At 35.9% G+C, this 27,676-nt stretch overlaps 2 protein-coding genes across 4 annotated transcripts in view; one reads left to right on the plus strand and one right to left on the minus strand.

Annotated features, from left to right (window-relative positions):
* Positions 1-363: 363 nt before the first annotated feature.
* rell2 (RELT like 2) lies at positions 364-22,498 on the minus strand. 3 transcript variants are annotated; one of them, XM_024260388.2, is made up of 6 exons: positions 22,393-22,498; positions 12,222-12,433; positions 10,998-11,060; positions 10,628-10,691; positions 4,612-4,788; positions 364-4,536 (listed from the first exon to the last, which is right to left on the minus strand). In XM_024260388.2, exons 2-6 carry the CDS (start codon positions 12,415-12,417, stop codon positions 3,012-3,014), a joined length of 2,025 nt encoding a protein of 674 aa, XP_024116156.1. In that variant the 5' UTR covers positions 12,418-12,433; positions 22,393-22,498; the 3' UTR covers positions 364-3,011. The 3 variants fall into 3 exon arrangements, with proteins under 3 accessions (XP_024116156.1, XP_024116155.1, XP_024116159.1); XM_024260387.2 differs by lacking the exon at positions 22,393-22,498 and adding an exon at positions 14,917-15,371; XM_024260391.2 differs by lacking the exon at positions 22,393-22,498 and adding an exon at positions 14,809-14,923.
* A 1,433-nt stretch (positions 22,499-23,931) lies between these two features.
* Positions 23,932-27,676, plus strand: part of trappc11 (trafficking protein particle complex 11) — a gene marked incomplete in the record, with an annotated part of 15,077 nt that continues 11,332 nt past the window's right edge. The window contains 6 exon segments of the mRNA XM_024260320.2: positions 23,932-24,276; positions 24,810-25,035; positions 25,156-25,325; positions 27,064-27,134; positions 27,229-27,343; positions 27,425-27,524. Of these exon segments, the coding sequence (XP_024116088.1) occupies positions 24,829-25,035; positions 25,156-25,325; positions 27,064-27,134; positions 27,229-27,343; positions 27,425-27,524 (663 nt within the window).

Raw genomic sequence — 27,676 nt, forward strand, 5'->3', positions numbered from 1 at the left:
CTTTCCTTTGTGATCAAATGCAATATAACTCCAGAAAAAAACATCTGAAAATGCAAAGGAAAATTAAAGCATTTATGAGCTTGATGTAAAACATTATTTTTAAGAAAACGGTTATGATTTGTTTGAAAAATGTAAAAAAAAAAATCCCACATTTCAATAAGTATCTCCGTTTCCAAATAAGTCTCACTGTGTGCAAAAGGAAATATTCCTTTAGTTTTATAGTCAGGAAACGTTATAGGCGTCGTCCTTTAACATTTAAAAACATCAAAATGTTTTGGAGTAAAACTAGAAAAAAAATAAATCAAACTGGGAAACTATTTTTTTCATTTGGACACGGATTTGTTGAAAATAAAAAACCCTTCATGAGTAAAACACTTTATTTCGTCAACCCAATTCTTGCATTATTCCTGTTGCGATATATTTTTGGGAACTATTTGAAGCAATACCATTTTTTGGGCTGTAGTGGTTTCAATTTAACCCTAATTCATGTGCATTTCCTGAGTTTCTCAGTTTAAAAAAAACAATCAAAATGTTTTTAACCTTCAAGTTGGCTTTAAAACAGCACGGAGCTTTGGTTTTAAAATAACTTTACTTAAAAAATACGTGGAGTTGAGGCAGCAGAAGGATTAGAATTATAAAATGAATCTTTGTGTTACGCAGGAGGTCAGAGAATTCAAAAAGTGGATGCAGATGAGTTTTAATGACATCCTGATGTGAGTTCTGACCCTGAACTTACATGACTCTCCTTCTGTTCTCAGTTAGAATTGGAAGTCCTCATGGACCCAGACCCCAAATATGAGCCAAAAAACAGAAAATCTAACAAAATATCCTGTGACAAAGATGAGAATTCCAACAGGGAAACTCTATTTTCTGAATGTACATTCATTCTAATACAATGTTTGAACATATAAACACAAAAATTCAACTCAACAGAAAACATATCAGCATTTCATCTCTCAATAATCTTGAAAAATTTGTTTTTTTCTTTATTTCAACAACCTGTAAGGATGCATCACAATGTCTTCTATTTACACAATTATATTTGTAATGTTAGTTACATGAAAGGCAGTGTGTTAGGAGATGCAGAAAATCATTTTTTTAGGTCATATATCAAGGCTGCACATCAGAAATGTACTTTTTTATTGTGTTGATTTAAAAACAAACTGCATGCTGATGTGAACGTGTAACGGACTTCAGCAGCGCAGCTTCAAAGATGACAAAAATGTTTTCTTGTTCTGTTTGAACGCAACTGTTTAGAATATACCAAATGTGTGTCAGAATATAGTGAAAGAAAAAAACTCTAATTGTGTTCAAAATGCAAGAGCCAAAGTGTGAATATTTAGTCAGAAGAAGTGAATTTTAGTAAATGTTTGCTGTTAACGAGATTATTGAATGTTCCTGTCGTCAAATTCAGCCAAAGACGTTTTGTGAAGATTTAATATTGGTGCTGCAAACAGGAAAGCCATGAATATTTATCTGTAAACTCAATTTTTGCTAAAAATTGAAGAACTTTGAGGGTTTTTCAAACCATCTGCACCAAGAATGGCCCAAAATGTCATCTAATAAGGCTGCAAGAGTGAGAGGAAATGATTGTAAAAGTTTAAGAAATGAAATCGTATTTAAGCACAAAGTTTTGTTCCATCTGTTGAACACGGGGGTGGATGCATCATGATTTTTATTGCTTATTTCTTTTGCTACAATTTAGTTTTAATGTCACATAATCAAATAACAAAGAAAAAAATCAGATTAAACTCAAGAGATAGAGCGCAAAAACCTACAAAAACTAACATTTAAAGGAAAGTTTAACCCTGGAGAACCAGAGAACAATTTCCATCTGAGCTTTTAAAGTTTATCTGATCATTTTGTTTTTATTTTGGGTAACAAAAAATTGAATAAAAAAATAAAACAAAGAAAAAAATGGTATGCTACAAGTGGTGTTGTGTGGCTCACAAGTGCTACCAGTCCACTATTTTATAGGAAACAACAAGGTTTTTCAAAATGGCTGCTTTCTTTTGCTTTTATCTCCATAGCAACCATTTTATTTTTTGGTCGCCTGGGGGTGACGAACCGGTCGATGTCATTTTTAGAGGAATCCGAAAAAGTAAACTTTTGAGTTTCCTTGGCAACAGAGGTTTTTTGATAGCCATGCCCACATTCCAAATATGTTCATATTGTAGATTATATTGTTTAGTTCAGTTTAAGCTAACGATTCAAGTATTATCACAATATTTCGATAAAAATTAGCGGGCAACAGGGGGAACGTCTCTTTTGTTAGCTTAACTTGAGAACGCCATTCAAAATCTACAACTTCTATAACCAGCATTTTTTCCTATTGATGCTCGAGGACGTAGAAAGCAATAGATCAAGATTAAAACTTTTTAAAGTTTAAGATGGCAGACTCTTTCAAAGGTCATCAAAACTTCGGCTGTGGTTGTAGATGTAACCTGGCGGCGAAATTTTGTGAAGATCCCTTGAATACGTTTTCCCACAAAATGGCCACCAAGCTAAAGATCATGTAGCCATCCGATAATAGTTTCAAAACTTCCTACAGATATCTCCAAGAAGTGTTTTTTGTTTTGTTAGTGGATTTTGGAGACATTTTGAGCCCATAAGAAGTCTTGAACACATTCATTTTTTTGACAGTGATGTCATAATTTGTTTGCCCAAAATTGATTGTCACAGGGTACTAGGTGTGCTTAATTTTTGGTGAGTTTTGAGTATGTGGTGGAGGTGATGTTTTTGTTCATAGGGAGAAGTATTCCAAAAACAATCCGGCAGCACTGCTGCGGGACACAAATTTGGCCCCATTGGTTCTCCAGGGTTAAATGGATGGACCTGCTGTGAGCCTTTGCATGAATTATATATTTTTCCGAACAAAAAATTTGTGGTAACAAAAAAAATATATCAGATTTGCTCAGAAATTTTAGTCCAGCTTCTTGCAAAAATATGAACAGCTCTGGTTAGGTTATCAAAAGCATGTTCATAGTTGTGGGGTTAGCATCAGTCGGGTGTCACTCCTCTCTTTCGTCCAGGGTCTCAGTTTCATTGTTGTCTCTGACACGGTCCTTCTCCGGTTTTTGGGTTTCTGTTGACTCTAAGGTTTCTCTGCTCTGACTTTCAGCCCCTGCAGAAGCAGAAATGTCTTCCTGCTCGCTGGCGACTTCTCTGTCCTCCACCATGGTAACGACAGAGAACTCTCTCTTGCTGTCGGGGCTGGCTTTGACGATAGTCACATGACTCATTCTGCTGCCGTGAGGTGACGATGGGGACAACGTGGGTGAAGGGGATGAAGTGGTCGTGCTCAGTCTTTCTTTAGAAGCTTGATCGGAAGGGAAGGAGTGGCCAGAATACTTGGACGTCTTCAGGATTCCAGGTCTCCTAATTTCCATCTTTCCTTCAGTCTTAGAGATTTTGTCTCCTTCTGGCTGCTGGTCCTTTGAACTGGAATGGATCGTCACAGTCGTCAAACTTTCTGACTGAGATGAACCCATGAAAGACAGATTTTGGACAAATCCGGCACTTGGGTCAGGTTCTTGGTCAGATCTTTCTGGTCCACTTGGGAGACTCGGTAAAGAAGTGGAGAAGTTGGCTTTCTCTGCCTTAGGACGCAAGTTCCTTAAGTTACTTTTGGGGCTTGGCGACTCAGCCAGAGAGGAGGTAGGTGTTTTTACTAGAGAGACAGAAGATAGGGTCTTGTTTGGGGTGGAGGATGGAGGGGATGAACCTAAACTAATGAAACGTAAACCAGCACCAAAGCCTGGTTCCACATCTGAGCTGGAGCTCAGGTCAGGAGGACTTTGGCTGATGGAAAAGACCTTAGTGGACCGATGTTCAGGTTGAGGGGCAGGGACAATGGGGGCAATGGATACTGGGACAGGACTGATGGGTGTTGAGGTCTGCAGTGGTCCAGGATCACAAATCTCTTGAGTTTTAACTAAATTTTTCTCAACGTTTACTGTCCTCTCAGACAGAATGGGAAGGGAACTTGGGGCGAGTGCTACAGTGTTTCCTGTAGAGGATTGAGTCATGATCTTATGAGATTCTTGACTTGTTTCTTGTTTGGAGCATTCTTTGGGATCTGTATCAGATCTGTAATCCTCTCTTTGGATGGATGGTGACTTATCCAATCCAGTTTTAGCTAAAACTGCTTCAGTTTCAACCTTGGGAGCAGGATTTGTTGAGGACTCGTCTCCGATGTTCTCGGCCTGTGGAGGCTCCTCCAGAACTACAGGTGGACGCTGGACAGGAAATCTGAAATCTGCCATCTCTCTTCCCGCACCCGGTTTCACTTTTATACCTATGGGGTCACTTCCACGCCTCAGCCCAAAAATGCTGACGCTCTTCTTTCGTCTCCCTCCGCTTGCGGCTCCATTGATGCCTTCTGATGGCGGCCGAGCTTCTCGAAACATGCTTCTGATGTTGTACTCGGCGTCCTTCCTGTCCTCGCTGTCCTGCGACTGATCCAAATGATCTCCCGATGCAGCCAACGAAGTCGGACCTCCAAGAGGCTTCTTATCAGTGTGTGTCACCCGAAACCTACAGGGAACAAGGGTCAAACGTCAAGCATCGCATTTTGTATCCTTGGACCAACAAACGGAGAGATGTCCTCACCTTCCAACGGAGAACACCGTCTGCTCTCCGGGACGCTGTTTGAAGCGGGGAGTTCTGCTTTGCCTGCGACCCTTTTTGGATCGAACTTGGGCACAGAGGTGGCAGGAGTTGAGGTCGGTGCCGGAGTGGACCGTGTGGAGGTGGGGAGGGATGCCTGCGATGGATTCCTTTCGTAACCTGAAAATCAACATCAGGGAGATTCTGAAATCGGATTTAATCGGTTTTCACAAAGAGAGCAACGATCCTCAATTTGTGGTTGCCGATATTAATAATTATCAGTATTGATTCATTTAGAAAAATCCGATTCCCTGACCTGAAATCAATCTAAGACATCTTTAGGAGCAATTCAACCAGTGTGACTTAGAGATAAATACCTGGGTACTGAACAGTGTCTGTGAGGTTTTTCAGATTCGTTGTGTTATTGTAAAATAAACGTAGCTCAATCCAAATGATATTTTCCAATATCAATATAATCGATTTATTTAATTATTTTTATTTTTTATTTTTTTAATGGTAAAGGTAAACAGTTTGTAATCTTTAACACTAAAAGAGCCATTTGGACCTGTTTCTTTCTCACCTAAACCCAGCGAGAGCCGCGAAATTCCACTTCACTGTCTAGAAAAAATACTCATTTATAAATGTTGAATTGAAATAAGCAATAACTAAATTATGATGTTTTTTCTGTTTAGTGTAACTTTTCATTTTGACAACACTACATACCTGTTCTTTTCAAAATAAAAGACCAAATTAAATCCATAAACTGCATCAGATTTCCTTTAGTTAAAAATGCAACAAAAAAATATTTTTCTATTATGAATTTGTTGTCTTCATCCTTTTACTATCAAACACGAACATGAAAAAAATTTATGAAAATAAATGTTTAAAATCTATTAGTGTAATATAATCCTTTGCATTAAGAACTTTGTTGCAGACTAGAAACTAAACTTTTGTGCAGCAGAAGGAGCTTTATATTTATTCTAATAATGACAAAAAAAAAATCTACTTATAATTTCATTTTTGTGCATTTTGGAGCAGTAATGTCTGTAGTAGTACGAAAAATGTTACTTTACAAATGTAAGACCTCACATTTAACCAGTGTTAATTTCGTTGACAAAAAATTTTCGACACTATTTATCCAACGAAAACGAAACAAAAACTCCCGCCCAGACACGAAAACTTTAACTAAATTGACAGACTTTTTTCGTCAACGAATAAAATCGAAACAAAAATACTGATCGAAGATGATATCCAATCATAATGACTGCTGGTGGAGGAGGGCGGGAGCCAATGCAGAGCGATCCAATCAGAACACAGAGCCCTGCAGCCCGCCTGGGAAGATGCTAATTCAATGAATTGTGTCTGTGATAGAGGTGAAAAATGTCTAATCGAGGTAGAAACAGAAAAGTACATATATGGACAAATGTTATATTAAAGACGACCCTCAACAAGACGTTGTGAGGAGCGACATCACAGGCAAAAACACCAGAAAACTTGATACGACGTTTGCAGACAAGCCAGCCTGAAATCCACGCAAAGGTAAACATACAAACACGATTATTTCCAGCGTTCTGGGCTGAATCCGAATTCCTCCCCGACCCTTCCAACAGTTGTTCTATTTTAAAGAGTTGGATTACTCTAGCCAAGCTAATTAGCGCCGGTACTGCGCGGTGGAGAAGCGCTTTTCTTCACGCGGGTGAAACTCTGAAGCTCAGAGGTTTACATTTAAATGTAAGTCTGGCTTTATTGTTTTATCATGACGTTTCAAAAGTTATAAATCGATGTTGTTGTGTATTTCCGAGCGCTAGCAGCCCCGCTGCTTCTTCAGATCATCAGTCACCGTTTTAATCTCCAACTCCACCACGTCTTATATGACAACAGCGCCCTCTATTGGCCGGCGGTGGTATTACAGTTCATCACACACATGCTGTTCAAGCACATATAACATCCTCACAGGTGTCCTGGACAGCTTACTCCCTAGTGAATGTTTTTTTTTTAATGCATTTTTACACTTGACTACCTCTTCAATACATTTTTTTTAATGTTCGGACATTTATAATAAGACAAGTTATTTACACATATTTACATGTGACCAGCACAGAATATAGTCAAAAGACTATGACTAAAACTAAATTAAAATTCTCTGTCAAAATTAACACTGATTTGAATGAGTCAAAACCAAAAAGGCAGTACCTTTAAGGTCTCATTTGTAGATGTAAAGAGCCAAAAAGAGTTGATTTAGGGTTTGGGTACCTTGTAAACCTCCAACACCCCCCAAAGGTTTTCACCACGTAGGATGTCAGTGTTAAAAGGAACTCTGACGACATAAATGCTTTCCCCCCACTGGCCTAGTGGTTAGAGCTTTGGTCTAACAATCAAGAAGTCGTCGGTTCAAATCCCACTGTGGGCTGATGTGTTTTTTTTTTAAACCCCCAAAAATTCAATTAAGGTAGATTCAACTTTTTTGAATAATATACAGGGGAGATAAATGGCAAAATAGCAATAAGGGGGGCTGTTTGTTTTGATTTAGCTATTTCTAAAGAGTAATTAAATAGTGCAGTTGGAGGCTTATTCCATTCTCAGCCCATATTTGAAAAATGCCAAAAAGGGGGCGGGGCTTGTGGAGCCAGACTGAGCGGCAGAGGTGTGGCTTGGATCTATGATTGACTGTTGCGCAATGTAGCATATACTGGGTCTACATATTGTTCATTTGAATGAGTCAAAACCAAAAAGGCAGTACCTTTAAGGTCTCATTTGTAGATGTAAAGAGCAAAAAAGAGTTGACTTAGGGTTTGGTACCTTGTAAACCTCCAACACACCCAGACCCGAAAACTGTAACAAAATTGATAGACTTTTTCGTCAACGAATAAAAACGAAGCGAAAATGCTCTTCGAAGACGACATCCAATCACAGTGACTGCTGGTGGAGGAGGGCGGGAGCAAATGCAGAGCGATCCAATCAGAACACAGAGCCCTGCAGCCCGCCCGGGAAGACGCTAATTCAATGAATTGTGTCTGTGATATAGGGGAAAATTTCTAATCGAGGTAGAAAAATAAAAGTACATATATGGACTTATTTTACATTTAACACGACCTTCAATAAGACGTTGTGTGGAGCGACCATCACAGGCAAAGACACAAGAAAACCTGAAGTGGCGTTTGCAGACAAGCCAGCCTGAAATCCAGCAAAGGTAAACATACAAACAAACACGATTATTTCCAGTGTATTGGGCTGAATCCTAATTCCTCCCGACCCTTCCAACTGTTGTTCCATTTTAAAGAGTAGAATTATCTGACATGGTTGTTTTAAGGGGTTACTCCAGCCAAGCTAATTAGCGCCGGTACTGCGCGGTGGAGAAGCGCTTTTCTTCACGCGGGTGAAGCTCTGAAGCTCAGAGGTTTACATTTAAATGTAAGTCTGGCTTTATTGTTTTAGCATGACGTTTGTAAAGTTATAAATCGATGTTGTTGTGTATTTCCGAGCGCCAGCAGCCCTGCTGCTTCTTCAGATCAATCAGTCAACGTTTTAATCTCCAACTCCATCATGTCTTACATGACAACATCGCCCTCTATTGGCCGGCGGTGGTATTACAGTTCATCACACATGCTGTTCAAGCACATATAACATCCTCACAGGTGTCCTGGACAGCTTACTCCCTAGTGAATGTTTTTTTTTTAATGCATTTTTACACTTGACTACCTCTTCAATACATTTTTTTTAATGTTCGGACATTTATAATAAGACAAGTTATTTACACATATTTACAAGTGACCAGCACAGAATATGATGGAAATTCATGTTTTGTCCACATGTAATACGTGCAGCCAGGATCCCGTTGCTGCATTACCGGCACGCATTTTAAGCTTGTGCAAGGCTGGATTTTTTTTTGTTGGCCGCATGTATTTAAAATTAAACTTTTAAGTTAAAGTCCCATTAACTGCCACGCTCCTAAATGTGTGAAATGTGTTCTCCACATTTGACCCATCCCCTGGTGGAGCCGTGAGCTGCAGAGACAGCAGCACTCAGGAAACATTTGCTTGTTTAACCCTAACCATAACCATAATCCTAACCTTGACCCTTTACTCTGGGTCAGTGCGACTAAGAAAAAAGTCTAGCACTGGCTGCAGATTTATTTGAAAGTTACGTGTGAATAGACACTTTCTGATTGAAAATGGGATGGAATTATAATTATTTATATGTATAGTATATAAATATATATATTTTTTATTTTTATTTTTTTTCTTTTAATGTGTTTTAAGTTGTTGAAGCTGAATTCGCAGAAATGACAAGTTTGGAAAGCAAAGTGAAGTGAAATGTTTTTTTTACAAATTAGTAAAATCTTTGCGTGTTATTCATATGATTATACTTAGTAAATTTAATTAAAATGCTTTATCTTTATTCTATATTTTTGTCGACTAAATAACTTCCATAATTTAGTTGACTAAATATCTACTGTAATTTAGTCGACTAAAATTTGACTAAAATAAATAGAATCAATATGACTAAATTGCGACTAACTCTATTTTAGTCAAAAGACTATGACTAAAGCAGCATCAGTGGGATGATGGGAAACAGCCAGCGATGCACTTCCAGTAGATTGGACTCTGAAATGTAATTCCCCCTTCGTGCTCTCTGAAGGACGGAGCGTTCTCCTTGAATGCTCCACTGGTCATACTGATGCTTCTGGAGTTCTCTTAGTCCCACTCCGATCATCTTTAGATCTATTTTCAAAGCATCAGAATGCCTCCACTTGTGTTCAGCTACATTCCTGTTTTAAAACCACCAGACGTTCCCTATGGATCTGCAGCCTTCAACACCTAAAGAACCGTTTGGATTGATTTCTTACTGACTACAACACAACAGGAGCCACAAAGTCGTAACAAGACCCTGATTTTTGTATGCTATTGTGACGATTATGATCAGTATGAATGAATCAATGTTTTTGACATAAATATATTTTTGTAAAAGTATGAAATAGTTTATAACTTGTGATGGTGTTTCCTTCAAAATAAATGCAATTTAGTGTAAAGTCAGGAGTGTAAAAAAAATGCACAGTTTGTTTTGCTGTTGTTGGTGCACCTCAGCCAAAAATGGATAAATCAGAAATTTGGTGACCCTCACAATTTTTTCAGACCATGAGGCAAACTTAAAATCCTTGAATTTTTTAACAATATAAAATCTGACTTATGATGTATGAATTCTGGGTGGGTTTATTGATTGAATTTATGTGTAACTGTGCATCTAATCTAGACATAATCCCCAATAATCCACTTCAATGTGCCTTTTTTATTTGCAGAGTTTTGTTTTTTATAATTTGGAAGTGTTTCTTTTTATTTCAAGTGTTTTTTTATTTGCAGGCATGTTTCTTTTTATTTGAAGCATTGCTTTGATTTGCAGAATATTTTTTTATCTGCAGCAGTTTTTTTCTAATTTGCAGCAAAGTTTCTTTTTATTTGCTGCATTTCTTAAAGTTGCAAAAGTGTTTCTTTTTATTTGTAGCATTTATTTTGTTTGGAAACATATTGTTTTATTTCAGCAGTGTTTCTATTTATTTGCAGCATATTTTTAATTTTCAGCCCCATTTCTTTTCATTTGTACCATTTCTTTTATTTTGTTTTTTTCTTTGCAACAGTTTTTATTTTTATTTGCAGCGTTTCTTTTTTGTTTGCATAATTAATTTTTTCGTGCTGCAAAGGTTGATCTCATCCACCGTACAGGAGCCTCACGGATTGATACGCACAGCGCTAGACACTTTTTGTTCAATAAAGTTTGACTTGACTGTTTTGTTTTGGTCATAATCCCAAAATATGTTTATTTTTTAATTTTCTTTCTTTCTTTCTTGAACCAGAGAACTACAATGGAATGCTCAAAGAGTCCCTGATTTGGTGTTTCCTAAATCCTTTTATTTTGAAAGGGCTGCTTATAATCATCTACAACACGTTCCACACAATCCCGATGACACAAATTAACAACAAATCAGCCAGAAATCAATTTTAAGGATGTTTTAGGCAGAGCTCACCTGGGATCATGCCGGACACAAACATTGTGATTCCCCAACAGCTCATTGAAGGCTTCCATGTTTGCTGGAGACGAAGGAGAAAATAAATCTCTGCATTACTTTGGTATAAACCTTTAAATGTAAAAAGAAACACTATTGTGACATCAGATTAATGAGTAAATTCACATTTCAATTTTTTTAGTCTCCAACAGTGTGTGGCATGAAATTGGTTAAATTAGGAGTTTATTGAAGAATTTTAAAAGTTTTGTGAAAATTAATCAGATGCATTAACAAATGATAAAAGGAAACCTCAATAAAACAAAACACAAGTGTTTGCAATTTATAAGACTACAATTAAACCAAGTTTATATAAAAAAAAAACGTCTCTTACCTTCATTCTCAATAATACATTTAAGTATCTGCTCCACTGTGTCCTGATTCCCCTCATATTCATCTGAAACACATGAAAAAAACTCAAATTCAATCCACTTATATGAGATATGAGATACTACAGAGTTTACGAATTAATTAATTAAATTATTATTATTAAAGTAATTGATTCATTTTATCAGGTTTAGAGAAGAAAAACAGCTTTCATCCTAGATTTGTTAACAGCAACAATCTGATGTGAATTAGATAAATAAATGTGTTTTACTGTCACTAATTTAAAGGATTTTTTAACATATGTTTGTTTTTAACATCTCTTCATTTTAGACACGACCTTCTGTGCTTTTGTTTTAAATGCTTTGTGCTTGAAAAACGGAGGTTTTATTCTGTTCTCTGTCAAATTGTTCCATTTAAATAAAGTTAATTGACTGATTGGTGCTGATGATGTCTTAACGAGTCTGTTATTTACAACATCTGTGTGCACATTGTCACCTGATGTACAGACACATGTAGATACAATTTTAAATACATAAAACTAAATTTATAAACAAACAATAAAATATTTATATATATTTTTTATTATATATTTTTATGCATTATTAATTAAAAAAAATAACATTAAAAGTGTAAAAAATAAATAAATAACATTTAAATGTATATAAAAATGAAAAATGAAAAAATAATAATAGTAAAAAAGTTTTAATATATATATATATATATATATATATATATACATATATTTATGTGTGTATTTTGTTTTTCCTTTGTTCTTTTGGTGTTATTTAAAACAAAGGGATACGTTTTTTTTACATCTATATTTATTTTTTATTAAAAAAACAGATCTTTCCTTGTATTTCCCAACATTTTTCCTTTGATATCCCTCAGATATCTACTTTTATTTTTCTGATCTCTTCTCATCCTATGAACATGAGCATTAATGACCTACATCTATTCAATATTTTCACCAAAATTAAAGAAAAATGACCTAAAATGATGATGAGAGTCGTCCTCCAATCAGAAGGAGGCGTTAACAGGGATCTTTTAAACTAGAAATCCATAATTTTATTTTAATTTGTGGGACAAATTTATCTCCATACAAGTAATGAGCAAATATTAGTTAAACTTTCCAACTGTTTTTCTATTTATGCCACAATGCAAGTTAGATCAACTTTTTGAAAAGATTGATTTCACTCAGTTGAACTGACAAAGACAACATTTCTCAGGTCACCGTCTGCATCGACTCCCAGCTTCTCCTCCTCCTCCTCGTCCTCCATGTCTCCGGTCCGGCAGCGGTAGCCCTTCTGCTTCATCATGTGGCAGATGAGGAATCCCAGCAGGCCGGTCAGGAAGAAGAGGAAGACCACCAGAAAGATCATGTAGGACGGAGGAGGCTCCTCCGGCCCCGAGGCCCCCGACTCACTCATTCTGTTCAGCTTCAGTCTGAGGGAAACAGAAAGTAAATGAAGTCGTCAGAATTTCAGTGGAGCTCATGTTGGTGAGCTGATCACCCGTCTGTCCTCGGGAAGAAGATATGCCATTAAAAATAATTTAGTTTTTGATTTAGTTCTCCTATTTAATCAAATTTGAATACATGCAGAGATATTTTAAAAGTGACAATTTAAGCATAAGTCAGTTTGAGGTTTGACTCAATTGCTTCCAATATTTTATATAAATCATTTTAGATATAAATTAAAGGCCAAATTATTATTTAACCACAAATAACCAAAAATAATACAATTTTATTACAAAACAGGAACTGATTTTAAAATATTTGCTTAAATTTTGTTCTGTATTTTATTTGTATTTTTTATATATTGTCTTCTACTTGTTTTAATAATTTATGAGTTCTGTCTATCTCTTAAACTTTATTTCTTTTAACTGTAACGTGCCAAAAAGGCATTTTAAGAAGGAGGTTAGCGTGTGGCTACAATCTAGCATATTTACATTTGTTTTAATGTTTATTAATTGTCCCTTTTTAATAAAGTTACTTTAATGTTGTCCAGGGAAATCATCAGTTTGATTTACAGTTAAATTCCTCGTTTGTGGAATAGTTTATTTAAGGATCTGAGAGTTTTTAAATGTAAATTAAAGACACATCTTAGCTTTTACGTATCTCATTTATGTTGGGATTTTAAGTATTTTATGACCTTTATACCTTTTAATTTATCCTCAAATTTTAGCCACAGTATTTCTTCTAATTTATATTTTTATAATTCTATGTCTGTTATTGTTGTTTTTGAAATCTAATTGTTGAACCTTTATTTATACAGGTAGGTCCATTGAGAGGAATTTAACATTTATAACAACCTGAGTCACATCAGTAATACAGGAACAGCACAACAGGGCAAATACTTACATACAGATAAAAACATGACATCTTTTCTCATCACTAATTTAAATATTTACAACAAAAAGACAGAAGGTAATCAATTAAAAAAGTTAAAGTGAAAAACATCTGTTTTCATCTCTAATCACATCTGTTAAAGATGAAATAAAAACCATATCTTTAAAAATAAAAAACACACAAGTGGTTAAAAAGTGCTTTTTTATTGTTTTAACTAATGTTTTATTTGATTATATTGTTCAAAACTTTGTGTTCAACAGCAGGTTGATGAAAAGTGCTGTATTTATTTAAAGTGATTGATTGATTGATTGATTGATTGATTGATTGATTGATTGATTGATTGACATTTGACTGTGCCAAGAAACTTCCTGCATTTTTATTACACTTTAGTTTTAACTTTTCACTTTTTCACTTAATTTAAGTTTTAGCTTTAGTTTACTTTGAAACTTTTCAGGGAGCTTTTTCTTTAACAAATAAACAAATAAAAGTTGCTGCTGACCTATTTATTTGCTCTTTTTTCTTTATTTTTTTAATTAACTTAGGGTATTGTTGGTGTTTTCAAAATTTTGATGCCAGTATTTCACTTTTAACTAATTTTAGCTTCACATATCAACATAAAAACCATCAATCTCTAGTGCAAATACACAGACTGTCAAAATTTTAATTACCTATAATGCTTTTTTAGAACAGAAAAATGACCAAATTTCTGGATATGTGTTTTTTTTTTAAATTACTCCAGAGTTACAAAATATTTGGAGAAATTTGGCTCCAAATCTTAATTTCTAACCCCTTCATGTCATTTAATCCAGAACTCCAATCAATTTAACAGAAAAAAACACTAAAGAAAAGTATTTTTTTTTTATTTAATTAGAAAGAAGTTCAGACATGAAGGGGTTAATCCTGATTTGAACTTACATGTACAATCCTCTGTCCAGTAAATATTTTTTTGAAAAAAAGTGAATTATCCAACCAAAAACCTTTGATTTATGTAATCAACATTTGGGGGCGGAGCTTAGAGGTGGATCGGACCACCTGACTGCTGTCAGTGACATCACCTCAGCATTTATGAAACTCAAGAAGAAGTTCACTATGATGCAGTTTTCTCTAAAGTTTCATATTTTCAGTACAAAAGAAAAAACAAAAAAATTAGCTCAATTCTGATTCAAAAACATTGTTTAGAACACTAAAAAAATGAAATGTCATGGATGAAAAACATTTATTCTCATTTTAAAAATTACCTAAAATAACATTTTATCTTAAATTATTATTATTTTTATAAATAAATTAACATTAAATAGTTTTGTTTGTTTCACTTATAAGAAAGAATGATGTTTAAATGACTTATGAATATAAAAATGAGGATTTATGTCAGAAAGTTTAACAAATGTAGACATTAAAGAAGATTTTAAGACTGTTTACGGTCACATTTCAATTAGAAAAGCAGTTTTTAAACATTAAAGATTAAACAAACCCTCATATTCTGTTGAAACAGACGTATGTAGAAGTAAAAGCGACTGATCTCAAACCCTAAAACAGGCCGGCTGTGTCCCTCTGGGGCCGCAGAGCCGAAGCGTCTTACCCGTTTCCTGTCTGTCAGCTGCCCTCATCGCCTCACATGGCAAAGCCAGCGTGGTCCTGAGGAAGCATGCCAAAAAAACTTGAATCCGGTGAGATTTGGTGAAGGTCAGACGTGAAAGCGTAAGCGGCGGATAAGAAAAACCCAGAGAGGGACAGTGTGCCCCCTCCTCTGAGCAGCTTTGGCTCCACCTTTTCAGACTATCTGCTTAGAGAGATGGAGGCACAGGGACACTGTGTACGACACTAAACCAAAAAACGTCTCACTACTACAGTTTCTGGCTTTAAAAACAACTTCCACCGACTCACCTTAACTAAAAAAAACATCTATGATTATAAAAATGTAAGAAATCCTCCTTAAACAGTGAAGCAAACATGCGGAGGAGCTGACAGCTTATCAGAGGTTCCTCCAGCTGTCTTATCTGCATTTACTGATGCCCCCCACACACTTGCACACTCATTTATCAGCTCTTGTTTGGGCTGGTTCAGCATTGATATCCCCTATCAACAACAAGCTGCTCTCATCATCTCGAGAACATTTCACTGCATGTCCACACTGAGCCATGTTTGATCACATGATCTGAACCTTCATTCATGCTCAATTCCAGTGGAAAACCACGAACAGGAAGCAAGCAGGTAAATGCTTTCAGTTCTGTTACAGTTTTATGGTATTTTATTAACAAGATACATTCAGACTCAAATGTGTTTATCCTGTTAATTTAAGACCAGGTTAGTGAAATTTACATTTTATATACTTTAAAAATAATCTTAATGCAGTTAAAATAAGATTTAAAAATGTATTTTTCCCCATCAGGATCATTTGAACTTATTTTTTAGAGAACTCCAATCATCTTTTTCCAAATAATTTCCAGTGGTCTTTTAATTATGATATTACAGTTTTTTTTTGCCAAAGTAAAACAAAAAGTTTTGTTTTCTAGGACATAGTTTTCTGCAGAGCAGCAGGAGTTCAGAAGAAATTCACTTAAGTAGTGATTCGTTGGAGCAACCCCGCCCCCTTATCCTCTACTCAGTTGCTAAGAGCTCTTTGTTTACGTCCTCTCCTGCTAGCTTACAGCCCCTCACACCCCAAACCCAACATTAGCAGTGCAACAAAAATAGTGGTCCTATCCATACATACAGTTTTGATCCAGATTCCAGCTCAGACGAAGAAAACAAAGACTTTCATTGATCTATTTGTCTGCAAGTGTGTGCATGAGAAGGGGCGGAGCAGAGATACTTTGGCCCCGCCCAACGTATTTCCTACCTCACAAAAACGACATTAAAAAATAATTACTCAGAAATGCAATTTTAAACTTCACTGTCTTTATAAAATGTCATCTACAATCCCAAATATGCCACAAGAGCACGTTAAAAACAGATTTTTTGTCTTTAAAGTTGTTTCTGTGCAGTTCAATTTAACAGTTTTTGTCTATTTTAGGGAAAACCATGAAGAAATATAGATAAGTTCAGGTAAAATGGCATTCAAATTAATTACTTTAATTATTTTAATTTCTTAGTAAAATGTATTCTTTCTACAGTTTAAAATTCACCTTAAAGAAGTTTAAATCAGTTTAAGAAATTCATGAAATATCTTTTTTTCATCATTGAACATTTGATTTTAAACCGTAACTTGAATGTCTTTGTGAAGTTTTACAGTCATGTTCCTTTATTCATAATTCGATTAACTCTTTAATGGCTGAATTTGTTTTAAGATATATAAAAAATCACTTATGTTTTTGAATCTACGTACAGTAGTTCGTTTTAGAGAATCGGAGAGTGATTTCCAACGACGGACATTAAGGGGTTAAGAATATTTTCCCTTTTCTAGAATTATAGTTTACCAGAAAATCCGAATCTACACGCATTAGAACACTCAGAGATATTTGTCGCAGTGGAAGAACGAAAATAAAACTCCTGACCTGACAGGAAAAAACATCTGTTCAGTCTGTGTTCCAGATTGGGTCTTTTACACATTAAAACACTGAAAACTGTCCTCACAATTAGTTTGAAACAGCAGCTGTCAGGCTGCGTATGCGGCTAAACACCAGAGTTTTTCTCTCCTCACCTGAACCTCGCGGGTCCAGAACAACAGTCTGAAAAGTCTGAACAGCAAAAGCAATTTTATATGACGAGTTATCGTGGAAAATGTTCATCTTTTTACATAAAACACTCATTAAAAGTTGTAAATAAATAGTAATGGTTCAGTTTGGAACATCTGAGCATGAGCACTGAGAGTTTCCCAACAGAAAGCCCCTTTCCCTCCAGATTGAGACCATTTCATGTTTGTCCTCGGAGAATAAGAGGGAACGTGGGAGGAGGACTGAGAAAGTGACCCCGCTTTAACTCCTCTGTTTATCTAAATGATTGAATCCCTCGGCTGGTTTCACCGCACGACCTTCTCATGCTGAAAGAATGTCTGCATTAAAGGAACCTAAAATAAAGGCTTAAAGACAGCTACACTTGAAATGTGAGTGGTGGTCATCTGACACGGAGCGAACATGGAGGGAAAGTTTCATGTATGTTTATTTATCTCACTGCTGTTTAGACCTTCACGAGTGTTTGTGTGGCCTTATAGTGTCATCTGTCCACTTAAATGTCTCCTTTAAATAACAGCTAACATTTAATCCACTGACTATATAAGAGTTTCAGTAAATGATTACATTTCAGTTTTTTATTTAAAAAAAAAAAGTTTTTCTATTTTTCCTCAATCCAGACCTTCTAATCCAATATTCTTCTCATGTTCTCAATAAAATCTGAAAAAGCTTTTATTTTGTTGAGTTACTGCTTTGAATTTGAGATGCTAAAATAGTTTGATCGATCCCAGGTTGCAGATGAATGATGGAGATCCCAAATCTAATTTATGTCTTTTTCTGTCGCTCTTTATGGATGCAGGGCGCCTGATCTGCAGCCTCATTAATGGTGAAAATTGTTCAACTTCCAGCATTTTTCAGCTTGAAAATTTCCTGTTTCTCATATTAAAGTTTTACTACCTGAAATAAAAACACTCTATTAGGAAGAACATTAACTTGCAAGATCAAGACACCAGTTTTAATAAAAACAAGAGTCCAAAATTTCCTCCTTCTAGACCTAATAATTCATAAAAGTACATTTTAAACATCTTTTTTTTAGCAAAAAATTTATTTACTTCAAATTTGCATAAAGGGAAAAAATTCAGCCATAAACTGTTTAGAAAATAGGCAACCTATTTTTGTCTTTGTTATAAGACTATTTAACCATATATGATTTTATCTTATTCTTTTACTTGTTTTACTTTATTCTTAAACTCTTTGGTATAAATTATAATGTTATCATTTCAGAAACAGTATGAATGAGGCTCTGACCAGTGAGCACTTATACATTTTGTTGTACATGTGACAATGACCATAATAAATCTATTCTATTACATTATTCCAACAAATCACACTAAAGGATTATCTTAATTTTGTGTAAATAAAGTTGTGCATCGTAAATACAGACTTGATAACACATGTAAATATATATATACATACATATATATATATATATATATATATATATATGTATGTATGTATGTATGTATATGTGATTACCTGTTTAGGGACAAACTGCTAAAAATAAATATTTCAAAAAAGTTAAAATTATTTTTTTAACATGTTCTTGTGAAATTTTTCTGACGATGGAGGACATATTTAAAGATAACTAGAAAAGTTGCAATACCTGCAATAATGCTAGTGTGAATGCTTTTTTGCCTAATGTTGTTGCTGAAGATGCTGAAGCTCTTTACTGAAATTGCTGAAGAAATTTACTGTAATTGCTAATGAGATTTGCTGAAAAGGCTAAGGCTGTTTACATAATGCTAAAGATGCTAAAAGACTTAAAGTTGCATAAATTGCAGAAAGTGCACAATTAATTTGAAGAATATCTTGAAAAATTGCAAAAATTGCAAATAATGTAAAAACACTTAAAAGGTATGAACTTAGAAATAACCCAAAACCTCAATAGAGCCCAAAATAGTCAAAAATGTTAGCAGACTGCTAAAGTGTTAGCTTAACTCATAATTAGCCCAGAAGACCTCAGTAGATGTCAAATTAGTCAAAAAAGCTAACAGGTTGCTAACACACTAGCTTGACTCATAGTTAGCCCGAAAAACCTCAGTAGATGCTAAATTAGCCAAAAAAGATAACATGTTGCACAAAAGTTAGCTTAACTCAATATTAGCCCAAAAAAACCTTAATAGATGCCAAATTAGCCAAAAAAGCTAACACGTTGCTAAAATGTTAGCATGATCCAGAATAGCCCAAAAAAACTCTAATAGATGCTAAATTATCCAAAAAATGTTAGCATTTTGCTAAAATGTTAGCCGCCCGGGGACACTTACACATCGTCCAGTCAATAGTGGTGCTGATACCGGTTGGTGGCTACGCAAGTTGCCGCCCAATTTCCTATTGGAGTCATTTCCACCTGTCATCGCGCAATCTCGTAATGTGCCACTGACAGGTGTGAACTTGCTCCCCCACGTTGTGATGTCACAAAGTGAGGACCAGCTTGTTGGAAGGGGCTGGTGCTCAGAGAGCAGGTTTTAGAGGAATGCTTGAATGGAGCAAAATACTGCTTTGGGGTTGTTTTCATGAGCTCAAAAAAGTTGATAAAAATATATAGTCATTCTTATCAAAGCGTTTGAGTAAAAATCAAATAAAAGCAAAGAAAAAGGGTTTAATGATCTTTTACATTTCTATCTACTAAGTGTGAAACCTGGCACTGTTTGGGTAAACAGGTGATGTCCTGAATATAGTAAGTCAAACTACAGTCCGGGCACCATGTGCGGCCTATAAAACTATTTCATCTGGCCCTCCTAGGATAAATTATATTGATAATCCTAATTATTGTTTCGTTATTTCAGGTGTCTCCCATAGACAGCTAAAATATAGGAACACTGACCTCTATGTAAGTTCAGAAAATCCTTCTGCATTCAAGTGTTTTTGTTTTTCTGAAGTTTATGCATAATTTCTGAGTCAGACAGGCATTTTTCTGATCATTCCAACAGCACACGAACGCAGCATTTGTGTTTTTCTCTGAGAGGCATCATCCCATTGGTTCAGTCGGCACTAAAATATGAAAAACAAATGCTAAACATTGTAAAATATATTAATTTTTAATCAAAATCAGCATGTCTTTGTCCAAATTCCGTGCTATTTCTTCCTCTTATGAGACCGGCCCTTCTGCCAAATTTTGGAACCTTTTCTGGCCCACAAATCAAAAAGTTTGCCCATCCCTGTTTTAAACCAATTAAGTAGAATTTAATATTTTCCCACAGCACTCCTGACAATCGTTCACTAGCTGAAAAGGCATTCCTGGAAACCGACAGAATTTTAGATTTGGCTAAAAAAAAAACTGGGAACACTTTAAAAATAGATGTTAAGAGTGGATCTATAATCTTAATAATGCAAAAGTTTACAGTTTAAAGGTGTAAAAACATAAAGTGCTGAGTTTTAGGACACATGATGTGTTGTTTTTCACATAAAAATCACAACTTCTGATTCATGAGAATCTTTTTTTAATCTTCTGTGAAAATATAAACAGATTTTTGAGTCGGATTTATGAAAAATTAGAACCAGATTTCTAATGATCAGTCAGTAAAATGGAGAAAAATCATCACTTAAATTAATTATTCATCGGCTCATGAAGATGTACTTTTATGATGTACAGTAAATGCAGCGCGACTTCAACGATCATTTTGAAGCAGTTGTATTGTTTGCAGCTGAGCTTTTACTGTCTAGTAAACAGCAATATAAATGATCATATTTCACATGATGCTAAAAATAAAGTGCGTTTTTTGCAGATGTATGTAAAACGCATCTCGAACACATGTGGCGTGGCGTGGAGCGGATGCTGAGGGAGGCAGGCGGCGCATTCCAACACTCCCAGAGGGACCGGTGATGGAGTGACTCAGCATCTTCGTGACCTTAACAGAATCCCCCCCCTGCAGGAGCGAGGAGGGTGTGGTCTGGTCAGAGTTGTGTTGCTCAGCAGGCGATTAGAACAAAAGCGATGACGTGTTACAAAGGTGTTACGAGAGGCTGCATGGAGAGCTGAAAACGAGCTTCATAAATCTAAACATGAGGGTCTCTGCTGCAGAAATGCACATTAATATATCAGAGCAGCGTTTGGATTCTGTCCTTTTACGGGAGTTTTCAGCAGCAAATGTGGGTGAAACCTCTTAAATGTTACTAAATCAGCTTGTAGTGTTGACATGTTCAAACAGTAGCTTTAATTTGGATTTGAAATCAGCAAATAATGTGATTTTTTTTGCAGTGCAACCAAGATCTGCATTGCATTTCAGGAAAACTAATAGCAAATTAAAGTCAATTTATATTCTTTGTGTCAATTAATTAGCAGATATTGCATTTTTCAGATTTAAAATACTCTATATTATATTTCCATCTGAAATCAGAGATATTTAGTTCATGAAAAAACATATTTAAAGACAAAAACATGGTCTAAATGTGCTCCTAATGTTAAAATTTGACATTTGTGAAAGTAAAACCAACATTTATCCACAATAAAGCAAAAATTCATTATTTGTATTCTTATTTTTATGATTAAAATTATCTTTTTTTCCTTTCTTTTTACATTTCAACACGCTTTCAACTGTCTTTTAAGACCAAATGAGGAAATCTGTTAGTTTTTGACTCCGAAAAATTTGCTTTTTTTATCAGCTGTTACTGTCAGGTGACATGAATGTAGCTGCGGTTCATCCAGCATTCAGGCGTCACGCTTCTTCTTGCCCAACCTCGGCTGCAAATAGTCCGCTCCATTCATTCTGACACGCGGCACCATATCAGTTTAGCTGGTTTTCCGTATGTACAACAAAAGCCATGAAATTCCATTCAACTCAGAGCCCAACTCTGACTTTGAGCAGTCAAGCATCCTGCAGGAAAAGACACCAAACCAAGGTCTTCTGCTGCAGGTTCTCATCCTCAACTTTAGATTTCTGCTCCTAATATAACCTGAACTGCATTAATAGTCAGCATGAAGTTCATTCTGAGGGAGAGTTTTACAACTGAAAAGGATTGATAAGGATGTGGACGGAAAAATGCATGAAAAATAATGTGCTTCTCTATTAAACATTTAGATAAGACTATAATAAAACCAGAATATTATTATGATCATCCTTTGGATGTTTGTAAGGGAAGAATGTTTAAAAAAATCATTAGATTTCATTCTAATTATAATTCTTTTGATCCTTTTTTTGTTGTTTTTGTAGAGATTTGTAAAGCTAACTGAACATTGAGACAACACAGAACTGAAAATGTCCTTCCTTCAGACCAAAGACTGAGTGACTGAATCTGCACCGTCACCTTTAGATCATCATCTCTACCGGGATCCAGTCAGCCTCACACTTACAGTGAAGGTTGAATCTTAATGAGACAGTTTGGGATAGGTGCCCCCCGCCCCCTCCCCAGCCCTCTACGCAGAACAGAAAATCAAGGCGGACGCTCACCTTCCGTCAGTCAGTCAGGCAGAAACGCACACCGGTCCCTCATGGCTGCAGCCTCTCTCCTCCGTGCAGTCTGAGGATGCTGCTGCTGAGCGCCTGCAGACTGAGGAGGGCGGGATGATAGGAAACAGAGGGGTGGGAGGGGGCATCCTTCTGTAAGCTGCTCTAGAATTTAACCTCTGTGAATCCACAGCTTTACCAAACTCACTTTGTATTTGTTTTCAATGGACCTTTTCCGGGCATCTATGAATTTGATCATTCTTCTTTATTTTTTTATTGAAAAAATGAATAAATAAATAATAAAAAAATAATAATACTTAAATTAAAATAAAATAATATGTATAAAAAATCATTTAATTCTTGAAATTATCCCGGAGGTCAAAAGCAGGTTTTAATCAATCTGCATGTTAGAGCTATTTTCAGCTTTTAATTGTGTGAATATCTTCGACTTTTTCTTTTTAAACTGCAGCTTCTGTACGTTGAAACTGCTACAAGCATTTTAATTATGAAACGACATCTCCCCAAATCATATCGTAAAAATATTCCTATACTCAAGATTACAAGACTCGCATTAATCTTCCAGCTCCTATATCCTTTGACGCTCAAGTTTTCCATCAAGATTTTCTAGTTAAGATCCTTGGAATTAAGAATTAAGGGCTCAGAAGTTTTAAAAAAGAGGCATTGTTACTGTTTTAGATTGAAAAACTTGATGCTTCTTTTCTGCCTTACCTCTGTGTTAAAAATATAATGATCAGTTTTATCTTTTAAAGAAATGCACAAAAACCTTTTATTTCTCAATAACAAAATCATTTATGTTTGTTTCTTATTTGGTGGAATTGTTTGATTCTAGGTGATTCCTCTGACCTTTTTACTATAAGGTGATATTTTTGCTATCATTTTCCTGAGAAAAATAGTTCTACAAAATATTTTTGTTAGTTTACTATCATTTAAGTCAATTGTATTGATATATATTATTTTCACAAAAAGATTCTTTCCGTATTTTAATTTTGATGTTATCCTTATCTAATGCAGATAGCAGGATGCTGATAATGTGACACTTTTTGGGAACAATCAGCCTCACAATCACAGCACTCTAAGGAGTGTAAAACTCTGCAACTATCTCCCACTTCACAACATCTGGAGACTTATAAACACTATTAATAACATTTAAGCATAATCTGTATTTTTGCATTTTTTATTCATTAATCAGGTTGGATTTTTGTATAACATTTGCCACCATTTTATTGCTCTATTCAAATCAGTGTAAGTTTCAAATCATAACTGTGCTTTTCTCATCAAAAGGTTATATACTTGAATAGTTTGGGCCACCATCTGACCACTGGTTCTGAGAGGACGAGAAAGAGAAAAACACAAAAAATATGAAAACACTGGAACATTTTAGAGTATGTAAAAGTATGAATTTTCTACAAATTAATTTTTAATTCATTGCACGTCGTTTGTGCAGTTTATTTCATGTTGCCTTTTTTCTCTTTTCTGTAGGAAAATAAGAGCAGTCACTTCATTTTATTTTGAAAAATCAAAGCGGATGTGTAATTCAAGTTTTCCCAGAACAAGCTAACTAGCCGGAGAGTTTCTGGTTTCTTTAGCAACCGCTGCTAAATTGGCTGTCATTTTATGATTTGTCGATTGTGACAAAGTATTGATTGGCGTTCTAATGATATTTAGAGTTAGAATTTAGTTATTGTAAAGTCGGGTGGCCTGAAATTAAAACTAAAAACTCGCGGAGGAAATGTTGAGCCTCGCCCACTAGCCAGCTTAACCCTGTCAGTCCTGATCCGCTAACAGCTCATGGAGAAGCGCAGTTAGCTCATTTAGCCGAGTTCGCTGCCCTGCTTTCACGAATTCACCTAAAGCGATGCAACTGAGGTATGCTCCCCACGAAGGTGTCCGTGGTGTTCACTCACAGACAAAAGTTTTTGAGACGCTTGAACGTTAAGCTAACAGGTCATTAGCATCGCCTTCCAGCGTTAGCTTGTTCTCTTAGTTCCGCTTTCGTCTCTGCGTTTGAGTCTGTAGTAATATTGACCAGACAGTTGAAAAATAAGCGATGACAGCTACTCCTTCACTGTCGAGGAGGTTGTTTATGAGCACCAGATAATCCCCACGCTCCGTGAAACCTTTGTGGGGGCTGCTAAGCAGTTACAAATGTAAACAAGTGTCACTGCTAGCTGCTACTTTAGCTTTGCTAACCTTCAAGTCTTGTGACCTGCTAGCTATTATTTAAAGTATTTCTTTACAGTTTCTTGTATATAATTTCATGAAGCAATCTATTAATTTAAGTTTAATTAATGACAAGTTTGTGTTATTTTCTGCTTCACTGTTAAATTGTATGAAAATGTGAATTCTTCTGCAGGAGCTCCATATGTTTTCTAAAGAAAGATCATGTTTGTTTTCTGCAGGTGTGTCTGTTAAAGCATAATGATGGCTGGTTCCCAGTGGGAGCTTCCCCCGGAGCTGTGCTGCCGGCCCATGGCTTTTGTGGCCCTGACGGGTCTGGATGTTGTGTACAATGCTGTGCATCGGGCCATCTGGGATGCTTTCTGTGCCAACCGCCGAGCTGACAGAGTCCCCATCTCCTTCAAAGTCCTCCCAGGAGATCACGAGTATCCCAAATGTCGCACCAAGGTGAGCAGTGGTTCAACAAACCTGTGGAAAGCCTGTATTTTTCAGGGATAAACTACCCTTCTGCTAAGATTTAAAGAAATGAAAAGGTTAGGTAGATAACTTTTTTTTGTTTCTTTATAGCGGACGTCTTATGAGTGGTACATCCCCAAAGGCATCCTGAAAACAGGCTGGATGAACAAGCATCTGAACCTGGTTCCTGCTCTGGTAGTTTTATTTTACGAGCTGGACTGGGATGATCCGCAGTGGAAGGAGAAACAGTCTGAATGTGCGACTAAAGTGGAGATTGTCAGGTAAAGTCGACCTTAAATCTAAACCTGTCATTGGGGGAGTTGTTTTGCAGTTTTAATCAAACAAACATGCATTTGCAGCAGCTATAACACTGTTAATGACATTCCTTTAAGACAAACTTCTAACTGTAAAGGCACCTAGGAGACAGCACTGAGTCTTTGGCTGTGAAGCTGCAGATTAGGTGGCACAAAGCTGTGAAAGCTCCAGTGGAGTCCAGTGTTACATTCATGACTTCATAGTTAAAATAAAGGCATTTTGAGACCAAACACACACAAAGAAGAAGCAGCAGCAACAAAGGGTGGCTCTCCTCTAGCTGTCTAACAAAAATGTAAACTTTTAACTAAAATGTGCTTCATTTACTCATCAAAAAATAAAAACTACTATAAAGTGAATCAGTAAATAAAACCAGAATTTACAATTAAGAGTGTTAAAATTTGTTAGTGGGTGTAATAAGAATAATACATGTAAAAAAAAAGTTTTAACTCTCATTTGAAAAGTTTAGACACGCGTATTATGTCCCGTTTAAGCAAATCACATAGTTTATTTTGTGAATAAACACTAATTGAGCATCTAAGCAAAAGGGGAGTCGCATTTACTGATTATTTTGATAAAAATTGTGCCCCATACTTGTAGGAGAAAAACTACATGCATTGGTTGCCCTGTGGATGTAGCTATCTTAGGAACCCGACATGTTAAATATATACATCTTAGTCAATAAAATGGCAATTCCAAGATGTCAATCCAATGCTAATCCTGCAGGAGTTCAAATATTGTTCTGAGCTATAACACAAAACTATTTGTCTTTCAGATCAATGTGCTGCTTCAATACTTTTACTTTTACTCAAGTAGATGTGACGATAAACCAGTACTGCGTTCCCTCGTTTATCGCGGGGGATTATGTTCTAAAAAAAATCCACAAAGTCAGATTCTAGATGTTTTAAAGTACTAAAACTCCTCACTACAAATTTTATCCACTTTTCTCAGACAGACATGAACATTTTTAAACTTTCTTACTTATTTAAACTCTCAAAGTTTATACCAACATAGAAAACAAGTCCAGTTTTGTAGAATAAAAAAAAAAAATTCTGATCCTGATCAAAGATTGAAGTAAATGTGGCTAAATGATCACACTGTACAGGAGACACGGCACAGAAGAGATTGATTGACAGGGTCTACAACCAATCAGGACGGAGAACATCTTGTACTGTAAAAAATAAAAACATGCAGAATTGCACCAAAAAATATATGCGAAATGCCAACATCACTTTACTGAAGTCAGTTGATAAAAAATGTCATCATCATAGTTGGTTTCCTGCACCAAACTTTGACTTTTATTCAAGTAGATGTGATGATAAACCAGTATTCTTACTTTGTTGTATAATTTTTAAACTGTCTAGTTTGGAACTTTTGTACCATTTATTCAAGCAATACACAGTAAAATTAAACATCTCCACTAATAGTTAAACATCGGCCTGGATATGTGTAAAATAATTCAGCTTTAACTGTAAAATCACAGTGAAGACTTCATGGCAACAGAGTTTAACAGTGTTAAAATGTGAGAAGAAGCAGAAACCCCAAAGAGAAACAGCAGTTTGGTCATTTTTATATCAAATCGTCTTCATAATTTGGTCTTCATTAGTGCGTTCGTGACCTTTTGTAGCTCCTGCTGCTTAATGGTGTGCACCAACAACCAAACATTTCCATATAAATGTGGAGTTGATGATCTATGTTTGTCTGTAGGACCAGTCTCCAGGGCCGGAACACCAAAGTGGCCGTGGTTTTAATCCAAAAGAAAACTCCTTTACCTCCAGGTAAGACCTGGATTTCTTCCAAACAATAAAAAAAGTGTTTTCTAGAGCTCTAAAGGAAGATCCAAATGTTTATCCTGTTTTTTTTTTTGTACAGGTGAGGACCTGGTAGCATCAGAGAGAGCACAAGCTCTGTGCACCGCCTGTGATTTGTCCGGCAAGAGCCTCTTTGTTCTGCCGCACACCGACCACCTGGTGGGCTACATAATCAGGTAACCTCGCTCAACCCAAATGGCTTTGGTTGGATAAATAAACGCAGACGTGTGACGTTATACCGTCTTTTGATGATGAAGGTTGGAGAACGCCTTCTATGAGCACGCTCAGACGTACTACTACACAGAGGTCCGTCGGGTCAAATCACACAAGGAGTTCCTCAACAAAACGACACACCAGGTATCGACCAAAAAAACTATGCTCAGAAATTCACCTGAACATCTACGGGAACAAACTTCTTCTTCTAAACAATTTGTAATTGCACCCGAAATAAAGTTGACTAACAAATATCTCCCATTGTCAGAGTTAAAGGAGAAGGAGCTTAACAGACA

The sequence above is a fragment of the Oryzias melastigma genome, linkage group LG10, assembly GCF_002922805.2.
Source record: "Oryzias melastigma strain HK-1 linkage group LG10, ASM292280v2, whole genome shotgun sequence".
Lineage (NCBI taxonomy): Eukaryota > Metazoa > Chordata > Actinopteri > Beloniformes > Adrianichthyidae > Oryzias > Oryzias melastigma.